Source organism: Sphaerulina musiva, assembly GCF_000320565.1.
Source record: "Sphaerulina musiva SO2202 unplaced genomic scaffold SEPMUscaffold_10, whole genome shotgun sequence".
In the NCBI taxonomy this organism is placed as follows: domain Eukaryota; kingdom Fungi; phylum Ascomycota; class Dothideomycetes; order Mycosphaerellales; family Mycosphaerellaceae; genus Sphaerulina; species Sphaerulina musiva.
In genome coordinates this window covers 934523-957824 of record NW_016017392.1, presented here as the reverse complement: position 1 = coordinate 957824, position 23302 = coordinate 934523, and the positions used below count along the sequence as shown (strand labels likewise).

General features: G+C 48.6%; 9 protein-coding genes across 9 annotated transcripts; 5 read left to right on the top strand and 4 right to left on the bottom strand.

Moving 5' to 3' along the window:
• Positions 1–199: 199 nt before the first annotated feature.
• Positions 200–1844, bottom strand: SEPMUDRAFT_72272 (MFS general substrate transporter; the record flags this gene model as incomplete). Its single annotated transcript, XM_016909981.1, has 2 exons — positions 200–1654; positions 1755–1844. The coding sequence occupies 2 exons, from the start codon at positions 1842–1844 to the stop codon at positions 200–202; spliced, it is 1545 nt and encodes a 514-aa protein (XP_016757634.1).
• An 865-nt stretch (positions 1845–2709) lies between these two features.
• Positions 2710–4718, top strand: SEPMUDRAFT_92250 (cholinesterase). The gene is made up of 2 exons (XM_016910583.1): positions 2710–3100; positions 3175–4718. Exons 1-2 carry the CDS (start codon positions 2730–2732, stop codon positions 4649–4651), a joined length of 1848 nt encoding a protein of 615 aa, XP_016757633.1. The 5' UTR covers positions 2710–2729; the 3' UTR covers positions 4652–4718.
• Positions 4719–4910: 192 nt separating this feature from the next.
• SEPMUDRAFT_135890 (S-adenosyl-L-methionine-dependent methyltransferase) lies at positions 4911–6129 on the bottom strand (the record flags this gene model as incomplete). The annotated part of the gene is made up of 1 exon (XM_016902740.1): positions 4911–6129. The coding sequence occupies exon 1, from the start codon at positions 5820–5822 to the stop codon at positions 4911–4913; it is 912 nt and encodes a 303-aa protein (XP_016757632.1). The 5' UTR covers positions 5823–6129.
• Positions 6130–7993: 1864 nt separating this feature from the next.
• SEPMUDRAFT_72267 (proline-specific permease) lies at positions 7994–10054 on the bottom strand (the record flags this gene model as incomplete). Its single annotated transcript, XM_016909980.1, has 7 exons — positions 7994–8201; positions 8308–8549; positions 8616–9085; positions 9188–9528; positions 9618–9746; positions 9826–9895; positions 9979–10054. The coding sequence occupies 7 exons, from the start codon at positions 10052–10054 to the stop codon at positions 7994–7996; spliced, it is 1536 nt and encodes a 511-aa protein (XP_016757631.1).
• A 1297-nt stretch (positions 10055–11351) lies between these two features.
• SEPMUDRAFT_166182 (uncharacterized protein) lies at positions 11352–13214 on the top strand (the record flags this gene model as incomplete). The annotated part of the gene is made up of 1 exon (XM_016908206.1): positions 11352–13214. Exon 1 carries the CDS (start codon positions 11436–11438, stop codon positions 13212–13214), a length of 1779 nt encoding a protein of 592 aa, XP_016757630.1. The 5' UTR covers positions 11352–11435.
• Positions 13215–14235: 1021 nt separating this feature from the next.
• Positions 14236–15665, top strand: SEPMUDRAFT_110977 (alpha/beta-hydrolase; the record flags this gene model as incomplete). The annotated part of the gene is made up of 2 exons (XM_016900888.1): positions 14236–15543; positions 15621–15665. The coding sequence occupies 2 exons, from the start codon at positions 14236–14238 to the stop codon at positions 15663–15665; spliced, it is 1353 nt and encodes a 450-aa protein (XP_016757629.1).
• A 3128-nt stretch (positions 15666–18793) lies between these two features.
• On the top strand, positions 18794–20365 carry SEPMUDRAFT_51866 (Abhydrolase_3-domain-containing protein; the record flags this gene model as incomplete). The annotated part of the gene is made up of 3 exons (XM_016909206.1): positions 18794–19298; positions 19493–19655; positions 19831–20365. The coding sequence occupies 3 exons, from the start codon at positions 18794–18796 to the stop codon at positions 20363–20365; spliced, it is 1203 nt and encodes a 400-aa protein (XP_016757628.1).
• A 118-nt stretch (positions 20366–20483) lies between these two features.
• On the bottom strand, positions 20484–22331 carry SEPMUDRAFT_135886 (uncharacterized protein; the record flags this gene model as incomplete). Its single annotated transcript, XM_016902739.1, has 3 exons — positions 22034–22331; positions 20811–21048; positions 20484–20731 (listed from the first exon to the last, which is right to left on the bottom strand). The coding sequence occupies exons 1-3, from the start codon at positions 22154–22156 to the stop codon at positions 20484–20486; spliced, it is 609 nt and encodes a 202-aa protein (XP_016757627.1). The 5' UTR covers positions 22157–22331.
• A 177-nt stretch (positions 22332–22508) lies between these two features.
• On the top strand, positions 22509–23075 carry SEPMUDRAFT_120356 (uncharacterized protein; the record flags this gene model as incomplete). Its single annotated transcript, XM_016901598.1, has 1 exon — positions 22509–23075. One exon carries the CDS (start codon positions 22509–22511, stop codon positions 23073–23075), a length of 567 nt encoding a protein of 188 aa, XP_016757626.1.
• Positions 23076–23302: the final 227 nt, after the last annotated feature.

Here is a 23302-nt window from a genome sequence, read left to right as displayed (position 1 = left end):
GATTACTGTAAGAATCAGACTGCAGTAGTGATGACTGATGGTTGTGATGGTGAATAATACATATATACCATGTGAACAGTGAATGAATTAATTATTGATGGAAAGATGCACAGTACATAGTCATGCACGCACAACTCATAAATCTTCCCAACACATAAATATCATATCCTAGGAGTAGGAGGTAACAAACCTCCCTCCCTCAATAACTATATCTAAACCCCATATTCTGAAAATCCGTCACATCCTCAATCGCCGCCTCAGTCAAAGCCTGACCCATCGGCGCCTCACCAAACAAGTCATCTCTCTTCCGATTCCTCCTAATCAACAACGCACGAATCATAAACGACAACACAACCTGACCCGCCGCACAGCACATAGTAACAATACAACCCGTCTGATAAACCGGCGCCTCGTGCGCCAAAAATGCATGCGGTCCAATAATATTTCCCGCGCAATATGCCAAAAAGACCAGTGCCGTGGACGTCACGCGTTTCGTGTAGCCTCCGACGTTATTCGCAGGTAACTGCAAAGCAATAACGAGGCTAGCGACAAAGGAGCCAGAAATGTAATTGCACACGAGCAGCCCTTTGCTGTGTTCAGCAGTATGCGGTAATTGCCAGAGCAAGGCGGTGGCGAGGATGGTGGGGAGGACGTAAATGGCCATGATGTAAGTGCGAATATTGGTGAATTTCCCCGCGAGCCAGGGGCCGCTGAAGACGAAGACGATTTGCCAAATTCCTGTGGGAATGCCGTAGGCGGTCGTCAGGAGGGAGTCGCCGTCTGCGAGGCCTTTGATGATGAGTTTGGAGAAATTGGCGATTCCGCCGTTGACGGTTTCGTTGAGGAGGACGAAGAGGAAGAGAAGCCAGATTTGAGGGTCCAGGAGAGCTTCTCTGACTTGGGAAATTTTGATTTTCTTGTTGAAGACGCCGGTTTGGTTTTGTTGCGAGCGTGCAATCAACATGGCTTTTTCCTGCTGGCTGAATCGTTTGGCTTCCATAATATTATCCGGAAGGAAAAACAGCAATAAAATTCCCCAACACACTGTCAACCCTCCCGCGAGCAAGAAAATGCTTCGCCACACTTCAAACCCTTTGCCTTGACCGACCGCGAAAAACAGAATCCCTCCCGTGGAAGCTCCCACGCCATTGAAGCAGTAAAAGAGGCCTGCTCGAACCGACTGCTCGGATCGTTGATACCACTGTCCCACAATCATCATAAACACGGGCGTAATCATGGATTCGAAACATCCCAAGAAAAATCTACAAGCAGCCAAGCCTTGAAAATTGTGACAAGCCGTCATCAACATCAAAATGGAACCCCAAATGATGACGGTAACGGACACGACTTTTCCCGTGGGAAGTTTTTGCGCGAGATAGGATGCGGGCCATTCTGCGACCAAGTAGCCAAAGTAGAAGAGGGAAATTAACCACGAGTATTCGGCTTGTGTCGTGTGTGTGGTTTCGAACAGGTCAAAGACTGCGGCGTAGGAAAGAGATTGTTTGTCGATGTATTGCAGGAGAAAAGTTCCGCAGAGGAGGGGCATGAGGAGCCAGTCGACTTTGCGGAGGAGTTTTTTCATTCCTTGCGAGTCTTGGAGGAGGGCGTTGAGGTCGTGGTGGGTGATGTTGTGTTTTTGGAGAAAGATTTCGGCCTGGTTTGGAGGAAAGGAGGTCGATATTAGTGACTGAATGATGATTTTTTGTCTTGCTTTTCTTGTTTCATGTCCTGAGATCCCTTTTTCTTGGACTTACTTGATCAAGGTCTACAATCTCTCCCGCTTTGAGATCTGTGGGTGCATTGGAGACTGTCAAGTTGAGTACATTGCCGCCGCCCTTCTCCATCTCCTCCTCCCCCTTGGTATCATGTATGAAAGTGGGTTCAACCATCTCCTTGATAGAAGGTGGTGATGGCGGCATCATCATCCACCACAAAAAAGAAGGTAAAAAGCGAAATGGAATTCAGACGACGACATTTTGGGACGACTGCACCGACTTATATCACTTCAACAGCGTCCAGCATGTCACTTTTGGGGGATGGTGTGCTACTGCTGCTGCTGCTGCTGCTTGGCCTCTGTTATCGATGGACGCCGTAGTGTATTGGAAGAATCATTGGGGGGAGAAGAAAGTGGCCGAATATATGCCTGCCCTATCACTTCGCCCGTTATCGATCGACACTTTCTTACCGAGAGAGAGGTCGAGGGTGCGGGCAAGACTCCCTTTTTGGACCCTTCTTCTCTGCTGCACTCTGCATTAGTATTATCGTGTATTGATGATTATTGTTTGCTGGGCAAAAGAGTCAAGACGGCAGCGGCGGCGGCGATGACAACGAAATGGGGGATGCATCATCGTATCTGACGCGAGTTTGACATTTGTAAATTGTGTTGGCGTGGCTTTTCCAGAGTCAGAAAGCGAGAACGAGAGAGAGAGGCATTGGCATGTACAATCCATCAATTCCATCCAATCGTTCGGTATTATTAGCGGCGTCGCCTGCTAGGCCCGCCATCGGTACCACGCCCAGCCCGTGGCCCACCCTCGAATTACTTTTGAGGGGGTGAATTGATTTTGTATGTATTACTCAACTCTTATGGGTATATATAAAAAACATGTCCACGCTTCTCTCAAACCTCTTTTTCTCAAAGAGTTCGTTCTACTACAACATAAAACGGAAGAAAAAGAGGGGAAAAAAAGACGAAAAAGTTGGGGGTCCAGAAGACTCAAGAGTAACTCATGGAAAAAGTCGACGACAGCCCGCCGGCTCGTCGGGCGTTGGGGGCAAGATCAAGAGGGTTGGGAATTCGATTCTTAGCCGCTCCTTTACTCGCCTTCTTACTTCTCTACAATGTTGTTCCCAGCGTGCACGACTCGGTCCAATCCTTCTTCTCGCTGCACGGATGGAATATCGAACAACTCCCTCTCGCCGACACTGCTCAAGGAACGTTTGTGGGAAAGGTGTTGGACAACAATGCCCATCCGATCCCCGTGGAAGCATGGCTTGGCATTCCATATGCACTGCCGCCCGTGGGAGATTTGAGGTTTGCTAAACCGGTGCCCGTTCCGGATAGCAATGAGACTATCCAGGCGACTGAGTACTCGCTACGGTATGGGAAAATTCGCGGGGGTGAAGGGGGTGAAAGGGTGAAAAAGGAGTTCCATGCTGACTTTCTCCCGGTAGATGTCCTGGCAAGCAACTGCTCCGAATCCCCGGAACACCATGGCTCGAGGCGAGCGAAGACTGTCTGACATTGAACGTCTTTCGATGGAGAGGGACTTTTGCCAATGCCAAACTTCCCGTTCTGGTCTATATTCATGGCGGAGCCTTCAATCGAGGCTTTGCTGCCATGCACGATACGGCTTCCATGCTGGCCAATTCCGAAGAGCCTTTTATCGCCCTGTCTTTCAACTACCGGATCGGCGCTCTGGGCTTCCTGAACAGCCCCCTGACGGAGAAGGAGGGACTCCTCAATCTGGGTCTCCACGATCAGAAGCTGTTGCTGGAGTGGGTACAGAAGAACATTGAGAGCTTTGGCGGAAACGCCAACGATGTCACGATCGCAGGCCTCAGTGCGGGCGCACACTCCATCGGCCACCATATCATGGATATCAATGAGAAGCGCGAGCTGTTTCACAAGGCCATTATCGAGTCTGGAGCTGCCACCTCGCGAGCGGTACACCCAGCACATTCCCAATTGCATCGCGAACAGTTTGAGAAATTCGTTGCAGAGGCCGGCTGCAATGGCAAGGCGGAAAGTGAAGTCCTCCCTTGTCTGCGCGAAGTTTCCACCGAAGTGATCCAGACAGCACAGACTGCCGTCTTTGACGAATACAACCCTTCTGTCCGATGGGCATGGCAACCCGTATTAGACAACGACATCATCTCTCGTCGACCACTCGACGCATGGAAATCTGGCCACTGGCACCGCGTGCCCATCATCACAGGATTCAACCACAACGAGGGCACCATGTACGTGCCCAAACAGACCGAGTCCAGCGAAGATTTCACCAACTTCTTCGCCACTCTCCTTCCCCAATTGACCCCCAAAGACCTCTCACGCCTGAACGACCTCTACCCGGATCCCTCCTCAGACATCCTCTCGCCCTACTTCGACACCAGAAATTTAACCGCCCTCGGCATCGGAGCCCAATACAAACGCGTCGAAGCTGCCTACGGCCACTACGCATACGTCTGTCCCGTCCGACAAACCTCTCACTTTGCCAGCATCAGCAGCATCAGCAGTGCAGGCTCCGCAGCACCACCAATCTATCAATATCACTGGGCAGTCAACCGCACCATCCTCGGAGGCGCCAACCACGGAGATCAAATGTGGTACGAAACCCTCTCTCCTCTCGTGCGCGAAATTTCTCCCACGCAAGAAGAAATTGCCAAAATTTTCAATTCGTATTTGACGAGTTTTGTGGTTACGGGTGATCCGATGACTTTGAGGGGCAGGAAGGCGGTTCAGAGGCCTGTGTGGAAAGCGTGGAATGGTGATGATGATGTGGGGGGCAAGAGTACGATGATTTTTGGAAAGGATAATGATGAAGCTGCTGGGGGGTCGAATGTGGGTGTTGCTGCTCAGGTGGTGGTTGATGAGTGGGCGGAGGAAGAATGTAGATTTTGGTGGGAGAAGTCGGAGGTTCCAGAGGATTAGATTTTACGTTTTTTTCTTTTTTTTTCTTTTTTTTGTGTATGAAAATGAATTCATGAAATGAGACGACGATTCTGGGAAAAAGGAAAAGAGAAGAGAAAAGAGAAAAGATATAGACACTTTTTAAAAAAGTTCAATTTGTTTCATTGTTTCATTGTTGATTTGTTCCAATTCATCAAAAAAATTCATCAATAAAACAAAAGTCCCAAAAAAATATACAAACCCCCCCCCCATCCATCTCCCTCCCTCCATATCCCCATACCTAACCAACCTTCCTCCCCTCAAAAACCACAAAATACGGATCCTCCACAAACTCCCTCCAAAACACCGGATCCCTCTTAACAATCTCCACCTCAGCAACCTCCAAACTCCTCAACCCCCCAATCCCCAATGCCTCAGGAACCTCCGTCTCACCCCTCAAACTCGCCTCCGTCATTTCCGACTCGACCTCAAACGGCGGAGTAGTTTTCACCGTAACCGTAACCTTGACACCCCTCTGCTCAGTCTGCTGAATTAACGCGCATTTCGCTCCGTATTTTCCGGATTGTAAGGCTTCGCACCAGGGGTTTGTCATGCGTGCGGCGACGAGGCGGCCGCCGGGTTTGAGGTAGTAGGAGATGTTTTTCCAGATGTGGATGTAGTCTTGGAAAGTTGCGACGTGGTCCCAGGGCCACATGGCGATGATGAGGTCGTAGCTGGAGGGGGGGAGGATGGTGGGGGGGAGGGAGAGGGAGAGGGGGAGGGTGTTGTAGGCGAAATGCCAGTGGATTTTGACGGGCTTTTTTTTGGTGGGGGGGGGTTTTTCGGTTTCGTTGTTGGTGTTGTTGGTGTTTTCATTTTCGGATTCTTTTTTCTTTTCGTTGTTGTTGTTGTTGTTGTGATTATCGTCCTTGTCATTCTTTTCATTACTTTCTTCTTCCACTTTGGCGCCTAGTTGCAGCATTTCGCGTCGGTTGTCGACGACGTCAATGTGTGAGGCTCCGGCTTCAATGGCATGTCGCGCATATTCTCCCATTCCGCCGGCAATGTCGAGTACGCGGTAGTTGGTGCAGTCTCCGAGAGCTTTCTTGAAGAGGTGGAATTCGAGTTGAGAGTGCGGGAGACGTCGCCCGCTGGCATATCTTTTCGCAAACGCGTCGAATTTGGATGATCTGGAGTCGATGATTCTGGCCATTTTGTTGTCGTCTTTTTTTTTCTTCTTCCTCCTTTCTCTTCCTTCCTTTCTTCTTCTTCCTCCCTTCTTTCTTTCCTTCTTCTTCTTCTTCTTCCTCTCTCTCTCTCTCTGCGTTCTCTCTACCCGCCTGCCAGCCTGCCTTTCTGTCGACCAAAATCAACTTCTCCCCGACAATTCCGTTATGATCAACTCCCCTCCTTCACAAGCGTAGTTACAGAATAAGAGTAATAGTAGTCGTAGTAGTCGTAGTAGTAGTCGTATAAACAGGGCATCCACAAAAAAAGACAAAAGAAGAGTAGAAGGTAGGTATCCCTGGTGCTTGGGTTGGAGACATCGAGAGAGCGCCATCACTCGATGTCCCAGCTTGCCAGGGTTCTTTCGGCTGGCGGATTCTTCTGACCCGCCAGCCTGATCCCCCCCTCCCTTTCCCTTCCCCCCCTCCCAAAACACAAAAGAAAAAACCCGCTGGCCTGGCCTGGGCTGGGCTGGATGTGAGGCTCGGACACAGTTCCTGAACATTCCTGTCAAATAATAACAAACCCATCAAAAAATCCCCCGGTCTCCCTCCCTTTTGCGATCACTAATCAACCATCAATCGCCTTTTTTCGACCCTGACCTGACCTGACCTTACACGGTCCTGACTTACCTTACGCGGTCCTTACGGTCCTTTTACCTCTGACTGTATTTCTTTGCTTCTCCGAAACCGCCGAAGCCTTCCCCCCGGCTGGACGCGAATTTCTCCCTTTTTGGTATCCGATTCTGCGCCTGGTTTGGACTTTGGGCTGCCCTTCCTCCCTCTATCTATCTACTAGTATTATCCATTATTTTCAGGTAGAAGAGACAGCTTTTTGTTATCGACCTATCATTAGGCTATTCTTTTGTTTTTGTTTTTTCTTTTTGCCTTCTTTCACATGAGAATTTGGTAGATAGATATACATAGATTATAGATACGAAAAAACTTCGGGCTTGTTTGAGTAGTAGTCTACTGTAGAGATAAAGATTGCCCCATTCTTGCCCTCCCCCCATTCCTACGTACCCCCATTTTTGTACGCGAGTTGTGGCTACTCGCTACAAGACTATCTCTCTCTCTTACGACCTCTCTGACCGGTTAGATTTCTTTCTCTATAGAAGGACTGGGGAAAGCGAAACAAAGTTTGTAACATTCGTACGACTAGAAGGAGATAATGAAAGAAGACATACATTATCAGTTGAGCACAGATCAAGATGATGATGATTATTATTAACCAGCAGTGAGAATAAGGATAGATATACAGAAGTGGTCGAGAACAGAACTGCAATTCTAGCATTTGATGTAATGTGCAGAGACAAACATTCAAACCTTGCTTGATCGAAAATTGGGTATTGTTGATTGTTATTGTTGTTTTACTTGTTATTATAGGTTGTCCATTATAGTCCAAGAGTGGCGAACTTCGAGAACGGACACGGAACAAGAATAGCCGAAGTCAGGTAGACCCAGACGGGCAGGGCCATGGACCAGGGACCTTGTTTCCTGTATATATGTCTTGGCAATAGAATGGATTGGAAAGGGAGGGTGGGTAGGTGAGGAGCGTGAGGCGGTTTGTTTTTCTTTTTCTTTTCTTTTTCTTTGTTTTGGGGTTCACCCTGGATGAAACGTGGACATGGAGAAATGTACACTATCATAGGGAGGGATGGTAGTAGTAGTAGTAGAAGTGAATTATCGTTTTTCTTCTGCCACGTGCTAATGGCATTTTTTTTATTCTCCGATCTCAAGAACGTATCGTACGTACATACCTTAATCACCTTCTTCCTTGAAGGAAAAAAAAAGAGTTTCTGATACTAGAAGCAACCCCGTCGGAGCCTGGAAAGCAAGAAGAGGATCGATCCAGGTACCTTAGGAGGTACTCCCCCGCTGCTACAGCCCAACCGGAGTCGCATAGTTCCACTCTCCTAACGATAATTATAGCTATACAACCCCTACCTACCCCAACTTCGTACTATATAGGAGATATCATGCACTCTGATAATATAAAGAATACATAAGAATGATAATTCTTACTATTCCTACCCGCAGTAGCAGTAGCAGCACCAGCAACCAACCCAGCACCCCTCCTTTTTTCCCTTCCCCCCACACCCCTCCAACATCCATCCATTCACACCACCAAAAAAACTCCACCACAGCCATCCATCTTTCAACTCCACAAAATATTCAATCTTCTCCACCCCGTAACCGGCTTAGCAGGCGCTTCCAAATTCTGCTCTGCAATTTCAATATATCGAAGCACAGGGACTTTTTCGAGCGACAAAATTTGTGTCTTGAAGATGAATTTGTAACTGAAATAGGCGAGTATTACAATGGGGATGTTGATGTAGGAGGATATGAAGGTTTCGGTACTCCAGCTGCTTTTGGTCAGAAAAGTTTCATGGGCGGTGGGGGATTTTTCTCTTTTTTTTTCTTTTTTTTTACGCGCAGATACGCATGATTAAGGGGGGCAAGAGAACTTACTGTCCGTGGAGAAAAGTAGTGTAGCCGCCGGTTAAGAGGAGAAGAATAAAAAACGCTGCGGTAATCCAGGCGAGATAGGGCTGCAAGGGACTTTTCCAGGGAAGTCGATTTCGGTTGATGCCTTGTTTTTTCATGGCGTAGAAGAATCGGAGATAGACGATGCAGATGACGGTCCAGTTCACGAGGGTGGATACTGAGACGAGATCTTGGAGCCAGGTGAAGACGGTTGAGGCGCTTTGTGACTACAGAGAGACACAGGTAGAATTAGTATATATGTCCACGAGGATAAAGATAAAAGAGTTACGTACCAGAGTCATATATCCCAGACAAATAAACAAAGACATGAATCCCACAGCCACATACGGTATCCCAAGACGATTCGTCCGTTTGAAAATTTTAAACGCACGCCCTTCTTGCGCGAGACCATATAGTGTGCGAGAGCTATTCAACAAGCCCGAATTCCCCGACGACCACGCACTGGTCAACACCACAGCATTGATAATCGAAGGGACAATTTTAATCCCAGCTCGACTCGCTGCAATTACAAAAGGCGATGCTGCTGCTGTGCCGGATGAATTGAGCAGATTCTCGTCGGTACTGGGCACGACGAGGCCGACCATGAATATGGATAGCATGTAGAAGATTCCCACTCGCCAGAAAATTCGCTTCGCTGCGATGGGGATGTTTCTGCGAGGATTGCTGGTTTCGGAGGCTGGGAGGGAGACGTTTTCGATGCCGGAGTAGGCGTATACGGCATTATTGAAGACTGTCCAGAATCCTGTAGAGAGAGTCAGAGAGAGAGAGAGAGAGAAGCAGTTAGTAGGTAACCAGTAAATTAGTTCGACCCAACACCATTCTCTTTTTTTAAAAAAAAACTCACCAAGAAATCTCCCCGTACTCCCCTCGATGCCCAAATACTGCACCAACGGACCCGGCCGTCTCCAGTATTGAAAACCATATGTATGATGATCCGGTCCCCCTCCACAAACAATGACCAAAGCCATAATATTGACACCCACAATCAACAGAATTTTCAAGCTCGCGAAAAAAAATTCTAATTCGCCGTAAATTCGAACGAGAATGCTGTTGCTCGCAATGAGGAGGAGGCCAAAGATGGTAATCCATACGGCGTTGTTGATCGAGGACCAAAAGTCTACGAGAATTGCGGCGGCTACTAGTTCTGCTGGGAGGGATACCATGTAGCTGTAGATGGTATTCCATCTGAGATGTGAAGAGAGATAGATAGGGCGATGTCAGTCCAACAAGTTGCTCAGCTGATGAGAGGGAGAAAGAAAGACAATTTAACTCACCCGTTCGCAAAAGCTAGAGCAGGATCTACTAGTAATTCTGCATGTCGCACGATTCCGCCTGACAATGGTATCAAAGCGCTCATTTCTGCAATGCTCAAGACTGGTCCACAAGCGAGCATTCCGACGAATCTGACCACAAGAGGCAAAACAATCAGTACGGTTTTTTTTTCCAAGGTTGAAGCGAAAAATTGAAGAATGATGCACTTACGTATATCCCAGAAAAGCTCCTAGGGGCCCGGCTTGAGCGATTGCTTTTCCAGAGCCGAGGAATAGACCCGCTGGAAGAGATGTGTTGTTAGTATGTTTGATCTGTAGGGTGACGAAGAGGAGAAGTAGAAAAAAACACTTCGTGTCAACTCACTTCCAATCGCACCGGCCAATGCAATCATTTGAATATGTCTCTGATGCAAACCCTGTCTAATCGACAGAGAAATCATACCAATCGTTCCCATCGGTCAGTAAAAAAATACCCCTCTTCAGTAAATAGACACTACTATCATCTCATCGGCAAGCTTACCGCAAAGCAGCTTTCTCCGCTAACTCGACTGGTGGTCCATCTTGATGATTGTACAATGGTACTTCCTGGATACTGGCCGTGGATTTTTCATCTTCTTCCTCGTACCAGGGTGCTTGCTTCTTCTTGTTGTTGCTGCTTCGATTTTGAGAGGAGATGTGTTCGTCCATTATCACTCACTCACTCACTCACTAACGAATGAGAGAAAGAGGGAGGGAGAGGGATAGGAATCGGTTATGTTGAGCTTGATGCGAATTGGCATGCAACCTTGGCGAGAGATATATCTATATGCTTCGAGGCTGTACCCGGCTACCTTATGCAGATCAGTGGAGAGAGAGAAGGAGAGGGAGAAAGATATTCACTGATAAGAAAAAAAGAAGACGGTTGGAGATACTCTTTCCGAAGGATCTATCCATAGAAGGTGAATAGTCCATCCAGCCTTGATCTTACTTTTACCTAGGTATGTATGTATGACTTGCGTGTGCAACATGTTAATTGAGTCTTGCGCGCGCATATCCCTCTCGCCTAGCTAACGAGCGATATCTCGCGTGCTATCATGTGGGAACTGCACGGGAATTTCAGGTCCGTGTATGTGGGTATGGGTTTTGCCCTATCACCGACGAAAAAGAAAATGTGGATAGAAGGAACAATGAATCAAACAGGCGAGAGATGCGGTAGATATGAGTCCAGTCCAGCGCGATAGCAGATGGATATGCTACACTGCTCAGGAGATGAATAGATGAATTTCCTTTTTTTTTTCTCTAGGCTTGCTCTCATTTATTGGTGATGGAAATGTTGTTGGAAAAGTGATGAATCGCTGGAATAACGGTGTCAGTAGGAGAATCTCTCACTGCCTCAGGCTGAAATTACCGTCAAAGCCAAGAAATGTGGCGGAATACTGGTACAGTAGAAAGCTGCTCCTTTTCTTCACTTCCATTTCCTGCTCTCTTTGTTTTTGTCTTATTTCTATCTCATTATTTCGACTTTTCCACTCATCATTTCTTCTTGGCCTTTTTCCCGTACATTCCTTCTCTTCGAGTCCGCGGCTGTACATGGATGGATAAATGTATTTTATACTCGGCCGAAAACGAGAGTTGCCGGGCTTACGAAGCATGGTCCTCGTCGACATGCATGACCATGATTCTCTGCGACGTCCAGTTCACCTTGCCTATCACCGCCAGTGGTACGACGCCGTAGAAACGAAATACATTTCTGTCGACGCGTTTGTCTCTATCTGATCGTCCCGTGAGGGCGACGGCGATATGAGTTGATCGGACCCGTCTCTCACCACTGTACTGCTCACCATGTTGATAGTCTCCGGTGGCCTGCTGCTGGCTTGGAGCAGAGTGGTAGCCGCCAGCGACCCATCAGCACGTTCGGCCTCTCCAGCAACACAGAATGCCAACCACATCTTCAATGCCGTGCACAGCTCGATGCGACAATGGGGCTCGTCTCTGCATCATAACGGGATGAGCGTGTTTGTGGCGACCGTCCCTGAGGGAACGCAGTTGTACCACGGCACGAGCCATTCGGAACGCGTGAACGCCACTGAATGGCTCGCCTTTGAGCCCGAACATGCCCTGGTGTTTGCTCGATCTCGACGCCCCGGTTTTCCACCGGGAAGAGGTCATCCGCCGCGAGGCGATGGTGACCATGGCCGTGAAGACTGGTATTCACGTGAGAATATGCCAGAAGATCTCCGAGAGACACCCAAGCAAGAATTGAAAGCGAGGCATCCGCATGAGCCTTACGAGAGAAGGCCACTGTCTCACACGATGGGACAGAGTGAACCTGCGCGAGTCTCCTCTCAGCAGATCCCGCTTCAGGATGAGCCAGAGGAAGATGCAACTGGTTATTTGCATACCTATCGCGTCAAGCACAATCTTCGATTGCTCTATATCGATGGACAGTCTGCTGCAAAGTCTACCAAGGGCACATTAGACATGCAAGACTTTGTCCTGCTCCACAACGCTCAACCCGACGCAGACAGCCGGCCCCCTCCCCGATCGCATGACTTCTTCAGAGCGCCGCCTTCCGAGGATGGGCGACCTCCTCCTACAGGCGGAGTCCTGAACGAAGGCTTCCGAGCGGATCATCTCTGCGCCATGGCTCGGACGGATTGGGCAGGCAAGATTGATGGATTTCTCAGGATGGAATTAGGCTTCGAAATCATCCTCTGCTCCTTCGAAGACGGCCTTGACGTCGAGCGAATCACCCTGGCCAAGGCAACGAACGATCCACTCGGGCCAGGTGGAATTACCATCAACTACTACCGGGCAGTAGCATCTCGCTTCGACGGCATTGGCGGCGACCGAGTCCGCATTGACTACGACAATTTCGTGACATTGTACACATTCGACAATGCCGTATCCTTCGCCAACGACGGTTTGCCTCGCGCGAACAACGACACCAAAGTTGTCACGCCCATTCTCGAAGCCATTACCAATTTGGCACTCTCAGAATCTGCAGCAGAAAAAGATTCACCAGACTGGCAAGCGGTCGCAGACATGGTCGTCTCGCGGTACTCCGACCGCATCGATTATCTCACCTCGGGAACCATAATCCTCAACGAAACCGACCTCAAAAATGAAATCGAATGGGCCATTCGCCCCTACATCGACTACAACCACCGCAACAAATCTCTCGAAATTCAACGCTGCGCCACCCAATACTTCCCTTCTCTCCTCCCTCCTCCTCCTCCTCCTCCTCCCACTGCCAACAATCATAATAATCATAATAATCATAAATATAAATATAATACCACCACCACCACCGCCCCCCGCGCAATCCTCCACGTCACAACCCATCTCTGCGCCGCATTTTTCTCCGCCGCAGAGCAACCTTCTACCGAAGAAGCAATTTCCACCCTGCGTAAGCTGAAGCAATGGCTCAATTGGACGACTTTTAAGCGCTGTAGAACTTGTGCGGTGAATCAAGTCTGTTTTTTGCCGATTTGGCCGGCGGGTGGACAGGAGGATTTTGATCATCCGAAATGTGTTCAGAGTCTGGAGGAGATCGGGGAGGGTTATTGGGGGGATTGGTGGAGGCCGCGTCTTCTGTCGCCGCTGCGGGGAGATGGGTAGGGAGGTGGAGAGGATGGGATGGGATGGGATGGGATGATGATGATGATGAATTTGGGGGTTTGTTCAGTTTACTGATATACCTAAGGTACCAACCTACCTCAATGTACCTTATGGTGGTGCGCAGTAGGCTGCCTGCTGCTTCAGATTTACAGTAATTCGTTTTCTCTTGAAAACATCGCTAGTAGTCATAGGTATCCCTCGATTGAATTGAACAATCGAACCAGAATCTCAATTCCACAGCTTCATCACAAACTTGAAGTCTTAGGTATACAGCGTTTCCGACGATGTCATCTATTGTCTGTCCCTTTGCGCTGCTGCTGTTGCTGCAGCAGTAAAAGTCCGGCCCCCCACCCTAAAGTGCGAAATGAGAAGTCAAATCGGTAAGGCACTTATTAATAAATACATTATACATTAATCATACATCCCGTCATTTACATCATCTACCTTACTTACCTACTTTACCGTCTACCTTACTATATACGGTACTCAACGCCTTCATTTCTAGGTATCTATACTCTATTCACAAACTTCTACTATAGTATCCTCTATCGACTTCCCGTATCGATTTTTTTTTTCTAATCGAATCGAATCAAATTGAAACTGGTGTACTTGCATAATGTACCTTAGGTAGTACCTAGTATATATACTATATCACACTTACAGCGAAAATGATAATGAAAAAAAAGGTTATGCCCTCCTAAACCAAATTCCTATCGTTTGAGAGAGAGAGGTGTGTATATGTAGGTGACTGGGTGTGACACACTTGTGGATACCTGAATCCGCCTGTAGACAAACACGTCGACACGGACTCCGACGAATATACTAATTTTAGATGTGAGAGAGATATATTTCGGGGTCATCAAAAGTATGTATGTACCTATGTATATGTAAGGTAAGGTAAAGTACATGTAGGTGAATGTAAGTATACCTTACCATTTCCATTCCGACTCTTTGAAAAAGTCGCACCGTGTCTTGTCTGGACTTACGCCAAAACGAGAAAAAAAAGAGAGGAAAAGAAATAATGCCCTCAACCCCACCCCCTTCCGAACAAATCACGCAAATTTTCCGTATCATATCAGAAGCCCTCTCCTCCCCCTTCTCCTCCTCCACCGACAACGACGGCGAAGAAGAAGAAGAAAATTTTCTCCCCCACGAAACTTGGAAATATCACGGTTTAACAGGTCTACTCGCATCTGCTACCGCGGCGGATATTTCTCGTTATTTAGCAGAAACAACAGAAACAACAACAACAGCAACAACAACAGGAGGTGGCGGCGGTAGTAGTAAAAGAGAGGTGCCGCAAAATGTTTTTGAAAGGTATCCTACGGTGGGAGAGTTTCGGAGATGGATTTTTGGGGTGTTAGGAGAGGAAGATGGAGAAAATAAAGGAGAGGGGAAGAGGGGGGTTGAAAATGAGCAAGAACCAGAAAATCCCTGGGAAGGTATTCCGAAACCAAAAGTTCCACTGTCGGTGGTTTTGCAGGGAAAAGTCAGCACAGCGAGCAAAATTGTGTTTTTGTTTCCGGATGGGAGTGGAGCGGGGACGGCGTATGGGTCTTTGCCGGATCTTGGAGGAGGAGAAACAGAAGAAGATGAAGAAAGAGGAGGAGGAGGAAAAGGAGGAATCTGTATAATCGGACTCAACTCCCCCTTTCTCCGTCAAGCCCAAAATTTCACCTGTTCCATCGAACGAATGACTCGACTGTGGTATGACGAAGTACGAAAATTGCAAGCGCAATCTCATCAGACTCCAACTCCCACAACAAAAGAAAAAGAAAAACAAAAACAAAAGATACCATATATCCTCGGAGGCTGGTCAGCAGGAGGATACTACAGCTACGAAATGGCCAAACTCCTCACGGGCGCAGGAGAAATTGTTTCAACATTAATTCTCATCGATTCTCCATGTCGATTGCTCTACGAAGCACTTCCCGTCCAAGTCGTAGAGGAATTGACGAAAAAAGGGCTCATGGGTGCGTCCTCTTCTTCTTCTTCTTCTTCGCAACAGAAAAAAGCTGCCCCGGAATGGCTCGTGCAACATTTTACTTCTACCGTGCTTTCCGTGCAACGATACCAACCCGTTGCGATGCAAGAATCTCGAGTTCCGGAGAATGTGTATTGTATTTGGGTGGAAGAGGGGTTGGTGGAGACTTCGGTGGAGGAGTCTGGGTTGGATGTGGATGTGAATGTGCGGGTGACGAGGTTTTTGTTGGAAGGGAGACGGGAGAAGAAGTTGGAGAGTGAAGGGTGGGAGAGGCTTTTGCCCGGGGCGGAGTTTGGTTTTGAGTATATGACGGGAAATCATTTTCAGATTACACAGGTGCCGCATGTGCGTTTTTCTTTTTCCTTTTTTTTTTTTGTTTCTGCCGCTGGGACATCGCTGACTTTGTTTCTTTTCTTGTATAGTCGCACAGTCTAGGTCGTATCCTCCGCAAAATCCTCAAGCAGTAACTGGCTGACTGACATTCATGGTCCCGAAGAGAGAGAAAAAAAAGAAGTTGTCACGGCCATCGCGGAAGCCGTCGGAAAGCAGGGGAATACGGTTTCTATCCTGGCAAACAGTCCAGGGCTCTCGGCGTTGTGAGAGAGAGAGAGAAAGAAAAAGAGAGCGCATCAATTCCTTCTCCCGAAGCACACATATTCCGCGAACAACATACCACTTTTTTTGCACCCCAGTTCATGTACCAATATGACGCAGAATCGATGTTGTAACAGAAATTCCTCTTTTGGATCTCGCTCCAGGTAGTCAGATGGGAGGACGAGTGCACGTTCTCGAACGAGCCGTGTCATTCAACACTTTCATCATCAGTCATCATCATCATCATCATCGTCGTCGTCAATGGCGTGTGATGATGGAGTGGGTGAGGTTCCGCGAAGATTTCATGATCATGGGACTTGGGTGTTATTTGCACGCTGATTACCCGCTGTCAGAAGATGGAAAAAGAACGATACCTAGGTACCTAAAGGGAACTGACATATACTAAGGTAACCACTACCATCGCCGCATCCCCAACTTTTTCGAATATCCGTGGATGATGATTCTATCGTGAAGTAACAAGTGAAGAAACAAGAACTTCCACCACCCCAAGCTCCCAACATCAGCAAAAGAAAAGAGAAAAAAAAAGGGATTCATGACCAACCCCAACACCACCACCCTCCAAACCCACCTCCACCGCCTCCCCCAAGAACTCTTCGACATCATCTTCCACGCCGTCTTCCACTCTCCACCCACCATCCGTATTGTCCGTCGCCCACCACCACCAACCCCAAAATCAACATCCCCACCAACCTCAACCTCAACCTCCATCCACCATCACCCTCCCCACCTCATGCACATCAACCAAGTCACCCGGGCAAAATTCGCTCAAAGCTACTATCGGAATTCGATTTTTATTTTTCCCGAGCCGCCGTTTGATTATTTGATGTGGTTGGGGAGTGTACAGCGGGAATTTCGGGGGTTGTTGGGGGATTTGAGGGATTTGTTGGGGAGGGAGGGGGATGAGGAGGAGGGGGATGAGAGAGAGGGAGAGGGGGGCATGGAAAAGAGGGGGATGGAAAAGAGGGGGATGGAGAAGAAGGAGGAGGTGGCGGGGTGGGAGAGGAAGAGGAGGAGGAGGAGTTCGTTTTTGTGGATGACGACGACGACGACGAATTTGGGGCTGGTGCAGTTGAGGGTCGGGAGGGATTTGGTGGAAAGGTGGAGAGTGGGGAGTATGGAGGAGGTGAGTGCTTTTCTTTTCTTTTTTCTTTTTCCTTTTTCTTTCTTTGAAGAGCAAAGGGAAAGGGATTGGAATTCTAGCTGACATGAGATTATTCAGTTATTGAGAGAACTGGACAAATATCCTACTGCTGAGGAATGGGATGTTTGAAAGCGAGTTTTTTTCTGATGATGGGAAGGCAGCTGCTTAAAACCCTGACTTGTGAGGAAGGGAGAAGGGAGTATAACAATGAGAAATTCACCAGAGTCGCCGACAAGACACTGCATCATAGCCTCTCCGTGAAAATGGGTTATCTTGGGATCAGCGGCATAAGAGATTCAGTGAGCAAAACAAGACCTTTTATAGGTGTATCTATGCAAGAACATCACTAGCCATATAGATCAGATACCTATAGTCAGATGAATGATTTTGCAAGCCACGCATATCTGCAGAGTACAAACATAGGTACCTACCTAGGTAGGTAAGCACTTACCCAAGTCTTCCACTATCATCGCCTATACTATATTGCACCACCTATGGACCGGGAAACCCGTGTCTCGGCAAACTACGGATAGTACTAGAGAAAAAATCAATACGATTCCTAGCTATGGTGCCACACCTGAAACCGTATTACTGCTACCTACTACAAAAGTACTTGTGTACATAAGGGTATGCAGGTCAAGCCTAAGGTAGGTAGTATTATTATCTATGTTCACTCTTACCTGAGTTACCTCTTTACCTTCAATTTTCATACCATCTACGTTTTACCTCGACTATCTATTCATTCCTATCCCGATTACCGACATACACAAAAAGAAAGGCATAAAATGAACCTCTTGATCGCAACTACAGCAGCATTCGCACTGTTGATATCTACTGTCTCTGCTGGAGCTGTACGTGTTTATTTCTTTTTTTTTTATATTTCTTTTCCCTTTCCAACAAAATCATACAATCATACATACTTGACCAACCTCATTATTATCGTTACTAACTTTCTTCTCCTACAGAGCTGCACCAAACCTTTCGGATCAGGATACTGTCACGATGACCAAACAGGGGATATGTTGAGATGTTCGACTGTATGTATACACTTTTCTTGCCCGTCCCTTATACCTACCTTACCTTACTTTACCTGCTCTACTCTACTCTACTCTATCGATGGAGTGTGTGTGTTATGGATCCTGCAATTTTCCTCTCCCCCTTTCTTTGCCTACGTGGAAGACAAAATTATCCGAAAGTTTTCGAATGGAATACTAATCATGAAATTTGTTTTTTGTTTCTTGATTTGCTTTTAGGCAAAACCGTGTAAGAAAGCTGGTAATGGATGTATTTTCCATTGGGGCCAAGATGGACCTCCGAATTTTAAAGATTCGTATGCGAATTGTTCGTGAGAGATGTTGAAAGGAGAGGAGATAGTGACGGAGGAGAGAAGACCCGAAAATACGCGATGAAAGTTGTAAAAAAGAAATATCCGCGTTTGTGGGAAGTCTTTTATAGTAGTATACCTCCTAGTACCTTTTACCTGATACATCACAGCATGGGTACTGGCATCGGCTACCATCTCGGCAATTCCCTTTCGTACAGCAAGACAACGGTTCAGACAGAAGAGCCTAGGCCTCGACATGGGCCCCTACCTCCTACAGCAACAACAACAAAGCCAACATAGCTATCTTTACACGTATAACTTCTTGGGTGGGAGAGAAGGAAAAAAAAAATCTGTTCGCTGCACAAGATATATATAACTGGAAAAAGAAAAAAATACCATTTCGTGTGGACATATATGTTTCCCATTCATCATCATCATTATCACCATCATCCCTACTGAGAGACGAGAGAAGAAAAGGCCCCCCAAAAGAATAACAAAAAAACAGCCCCAGCATAATGGATAATGCCCAATACCATCCTCATCCTCCTCACTCAAACACCTACGCCAACACCACCCCACCAGCCGAACCCACCAACAACAACCTCCTAATCTACCAACCCCTCCATCCCACCATGCGAACCCTCTTAGATCCCGAATACATCGCCTTCCACGACTCTTGCATTCAATATCTCGTCCCCGACGAACACCTTCATTCTTGGAATTCTCCTTCTAGATCATCTCCGCTCTCGACATTATCCGAAGGAGGAGGTGGTGGAAATGGAAATGGAAACGGACCATGCCGAGTCGGATTAGTAAGGGATGTGCAGTTGGAAAGATGTCGTGTGAGGATTTTTGTACCGGCGGGATCGAATTGTAGTAGTACCGGCGGTGGTGGTGGCGGTGGCGAGCAGGGGGTGGTGGTGCCGGGAAAGTATCCTGTGTTGTATTGGTTACATGGAGGAGGGTGGGTGACGGGTGGGTTGGATAGTGAGAATGATTTTTTGATGTATCTTTGTCAAAGTGAGTTGTCCTTTTTCTTTTTTTTTTTTTTACTTTACTTGACTTCGCTTCCTCCAACACCGGTTCTTTTTACTGCTGCTGTTACTCAAGCACGTTCCTTTTCCTTTTCTTTCCCTTTTCTTTTTATTTTTCCTCCTGAATCACAAAAACTGACATTCTTGGGGGCGGTGGCGTGGTGCTTGGGGGTTTCACAGCTTCACAGTGTATTGTCGTGACAATCGACTATCGACTCGCGCCAGAATTTCCCTATCCGAACGCTGCAGAAGACGCCGTAGAAGCGCTCGTATGGCTGTTGAAAGAAGCGCCGAAATACTATGCCATGGATCTGGAAAGAGTGGCCATAGGGGGAACATGCGCGTGCGTCAGCACCCCCCCGCCCCAAACACACACACAAAAGAAAAAAGAAAAACGAAAAAAAGAAAGAAGAAAGAAAAAGAAAAAAGGAAAACACATTTCTGGAAAAAAAAACAAGAGTTGACACGATTGAGCTGACTTTTTATTTTTCTATTTTTTTCCCCATGTGGTTACACAGTGGAGGAAATCTAGCAGCGGTGCTAGTCCTGGAAGCAGCCTGCCTATTCCCCTCATTCAAGCCCGTCCTCATGCTCCTCATCGTACCCGTCATCGATAACACCGCCCTGCCCGGTGAAGGATGGTATAATCTCCACTCGCCCTGGCTGACGCCCGCCAGAATGCTGTGGTATCGGAGAATGTATTTGCCCCATGGAAACGGTCGAGACGAGAGATACCCCGAACGAGAGAATTGGCAGACATCGCCCAACTTGGCACCGAGCAAGATCCTCTCCAGGTGTCCGCCCACCTGGCTCGCGGTGGCCGAGTACGATTTGCTCGCGACTGAAGCGTTGGCGTTTTCGAGCCAGTTGAGGGCGTCCGGAGTGCAAACTACGGTGAAAGTGTATCCGGGCTCGACGCATGCGATACTCGCTCTGAGTGGAGTGTTGAGTAAGGGGCGGGAGCTCATGCTCGATGCTGCACAGGCATTGAATAGCGCATTCTGGCCGATACGGATGGATCCTCTGCTCGGGTGGACATTGTGTAGTAGCTGATCGGTCAGACCGCGAAGTTAGGCTGGTACGAACTCGACCTGCTACTGCTAGCTCGAACAAGTGTACAAGCGCGAGAACCCTGCGCCTAGAGACTCTCTCCGAGCTCCTTCACCGCAGCTCAACAACGATCCATGGAGACGGCGATGTGTAGATCATTCTGGTGGTGAAGGATTGGCACCGCCTTGCCATGGTCTCCCTCCGTAGCGTATCGCTGTCCACCAGCCGGGCCTCCTCCACTCTCGACCTCGCCCTCGCCCTCATCCTTTTCCGCTTTGTTTCGCCTTGCTCTTGCGGGACTCGAAAGGTTCGGGAGGGTCCTGAACAGACGCTGCTGTACTCGGCGAATCTTCACCTCATTGGTGGAGACTATGTATCATAGTTCGAAGTGCCGTCGCAACGTAGCAAAGGTGTATACTGCGGTACCCGCTCGCAAGCAGTCTCACACTTCTTGGGTAGACACTCACCATGTCCATTGTGTCACCGTTGGCAAAATGCAAGATCGTGACCTCCTTCTCCGCAGCTCGATTGGCGCCCGGCTCGCGGCGCTCTTCTTCTCGCTTCGCATGTCTTACATTGAGTAAATTCGGGTGCGCGGTTGGAGTAGGGCGAGACCGTGAGATCTGAGCTGGCTGTGTGGTCACATCTCTTGTAGAAATGGACGGAACGGCAAGCAAGGCGTCATGCTGGCGGCTTCATTGTGAGCAAGTCATGTTCCGCGCCACTGAGCCTACAAATATCCCTGGCCAAATGTGCAACGAGGGTAGAAGAGTGCTGTGTTCGGTGTGAGATGCTCGCCCCGTATACCAAGTCTTTGCGTGGCCGAAAGTCAGCTGGAACGATTGTACCTTAGGTAGGTAGATAGGGATATGCCATATCGCGCTCCGCGCAAGAGAGCCGTAATGTCTTGGCAAAAACATAGCAAAAATACCCATTCTTCCCTCCAGCGACCATTCTTCCACCATGAGACGCACTGAGTCCATCATAATTTACGTGCTGTATCGGAGCGTCACCTAGATGCGGCTCATGACCACGTGAATGGCCGTTGTGGCCCACATGTGTTGTAGCGGAGGCGTATCGGTCACAGGAGTGTAATTCGGCAAAAGAAAATAACTATCACCCCCAGCTGCAATCGAACTGGACACCCACAGTGCAAAAACTTTGTTTGCTCAGAACAAAGGGAACTCCTGCGCTATGTCGTGGATATGTCCCTATGAAGGTGCCAAACCCCCACGGGCACTGCTTAACAGCCACGTAGTGAACGGAGTTCATTTATCGGGTTGAGCGACTTACCGATTGTGCCAAGTTCCCTATGTGTTCTCACTGGCCGAGCTTCTTCTCTTTGTAATGAGTAAGCAGAGTTTCTTGCAGTATTTAATGCCAGAGCCAGCTTGGACTGACAGGGGTCGTCGCGGCAAGCCTCTGGTTCTGCTCACCACCACCACTAATGAACAGAACAAGTTTACATCAAGCCGTCAGATCAGAGCACTTCTCGTATTATAGCAGTGCTCGAGTTCCGCCGCCGAAGGCGTATGTGTGGTTTCTTCTGGAGTTGACACCGTCGGACCTGGTGTTGGGGTAAAGTCGCGAGTCTCAACCAAACCAACCTCGAGTAGCACCACAACAGTATTTGAAGACTCTGCGCGCCCGCGCCCACCCCTCGTCGCTTACGTGGAAGAGGACTCGGGGCATCTTGACTCCCACCAGCCACTTGATGAGGGAGAGAGAGAGAGCAGCAGTTTGTGCTGGTGACCGTCTGGCGCCGTACCCTCCGACTGCCTGGCCATGAAGCATGCCCCGTCCGTCAAGAAGGACGCACTTCCACCTCAGAGACTCAGGAGACAGACATTCGATGGCTGCTCAGCGTGAGCATACCTCAGCACATGAGGCCCACGGCCAGAGGATAACGCGGCCCTCAGTCCTCGAGCCGACGACGGCGTGACTGCATGAGCGAGGGCAGTGATTTCTTCTATTGCGACACCTGCCAACAGCAACGGACAACCTGACCTGACTTCGCCAACACAACACATCCTCCGTCCTCGTCTTAGACTTTCATCGCGCCACTCCATGTGATCCGGCCCTCGCTTCTGCGCGCCTGGAGCAACAGTCGCCCGCAACGCTCGATGGCGGCACACCTTCGCGCAACATGATATCGCCCATGGAAGCATTGGCCGATCTGGAGCGCCCTCGCGATGTCTCACCCAGTTGTCCCTCCACTAGCATCAGTGTGGCAGGTAGCCTCCACGCCGTCGCATCGACCCGCCATCGATCTCGAACACCGAGCCCATATCGCCCTGTGCCCTCTACCAGGTCTTCCGGGAAAGAGCACACGGAGAATAGAACTGGGCGAGAGCACTGCGAGGGTTTGAAAGGATGGAATGGCATAGCATGCCTGACACAGCAGGATCTAGCTGCTTGCCTATACATCCTTCTATTGGACAGGACTCGCGCAAACATTGCTCTTCAACCATATCATACCACTCTCGAGGCAGAGTGCGTAGCGTACACATCTTGCGAGCCAAACGACCACTTAGATCACGCTGATCGGCCCCTTTACTGGCAGAGGAAGAAGGGGTCGCAAGAAGGAGGGAGACGTGGTGACTACAGCCATGTGCGCATGCCAGCGCTGGGCTGTTGCTGTCATAACACGACCTGGCCGTTCATGATCGATATGCTGCGCGCAATGCTATCGCCGAGGATATTCGAAGGCTAGGAGGATCGATGGTAGGCTCTGCATACTGCAGAGTCATGGCTAACGAAGCTGCGAGGCAACACAGACGACAGACAAGATAAAACCTCTCAGTTGGCAGCGTAGGCAAAGGAGGGAGGTCGAAAGAGCATGGTGTATGGTGGAGCCTGTCGAGCTTGGCGCCGATCCTTGGTTCAATGAAGTTTGGTTGCACTTGGCAGTCCACCTCCCTTTCCACTCTCCCTGACCAC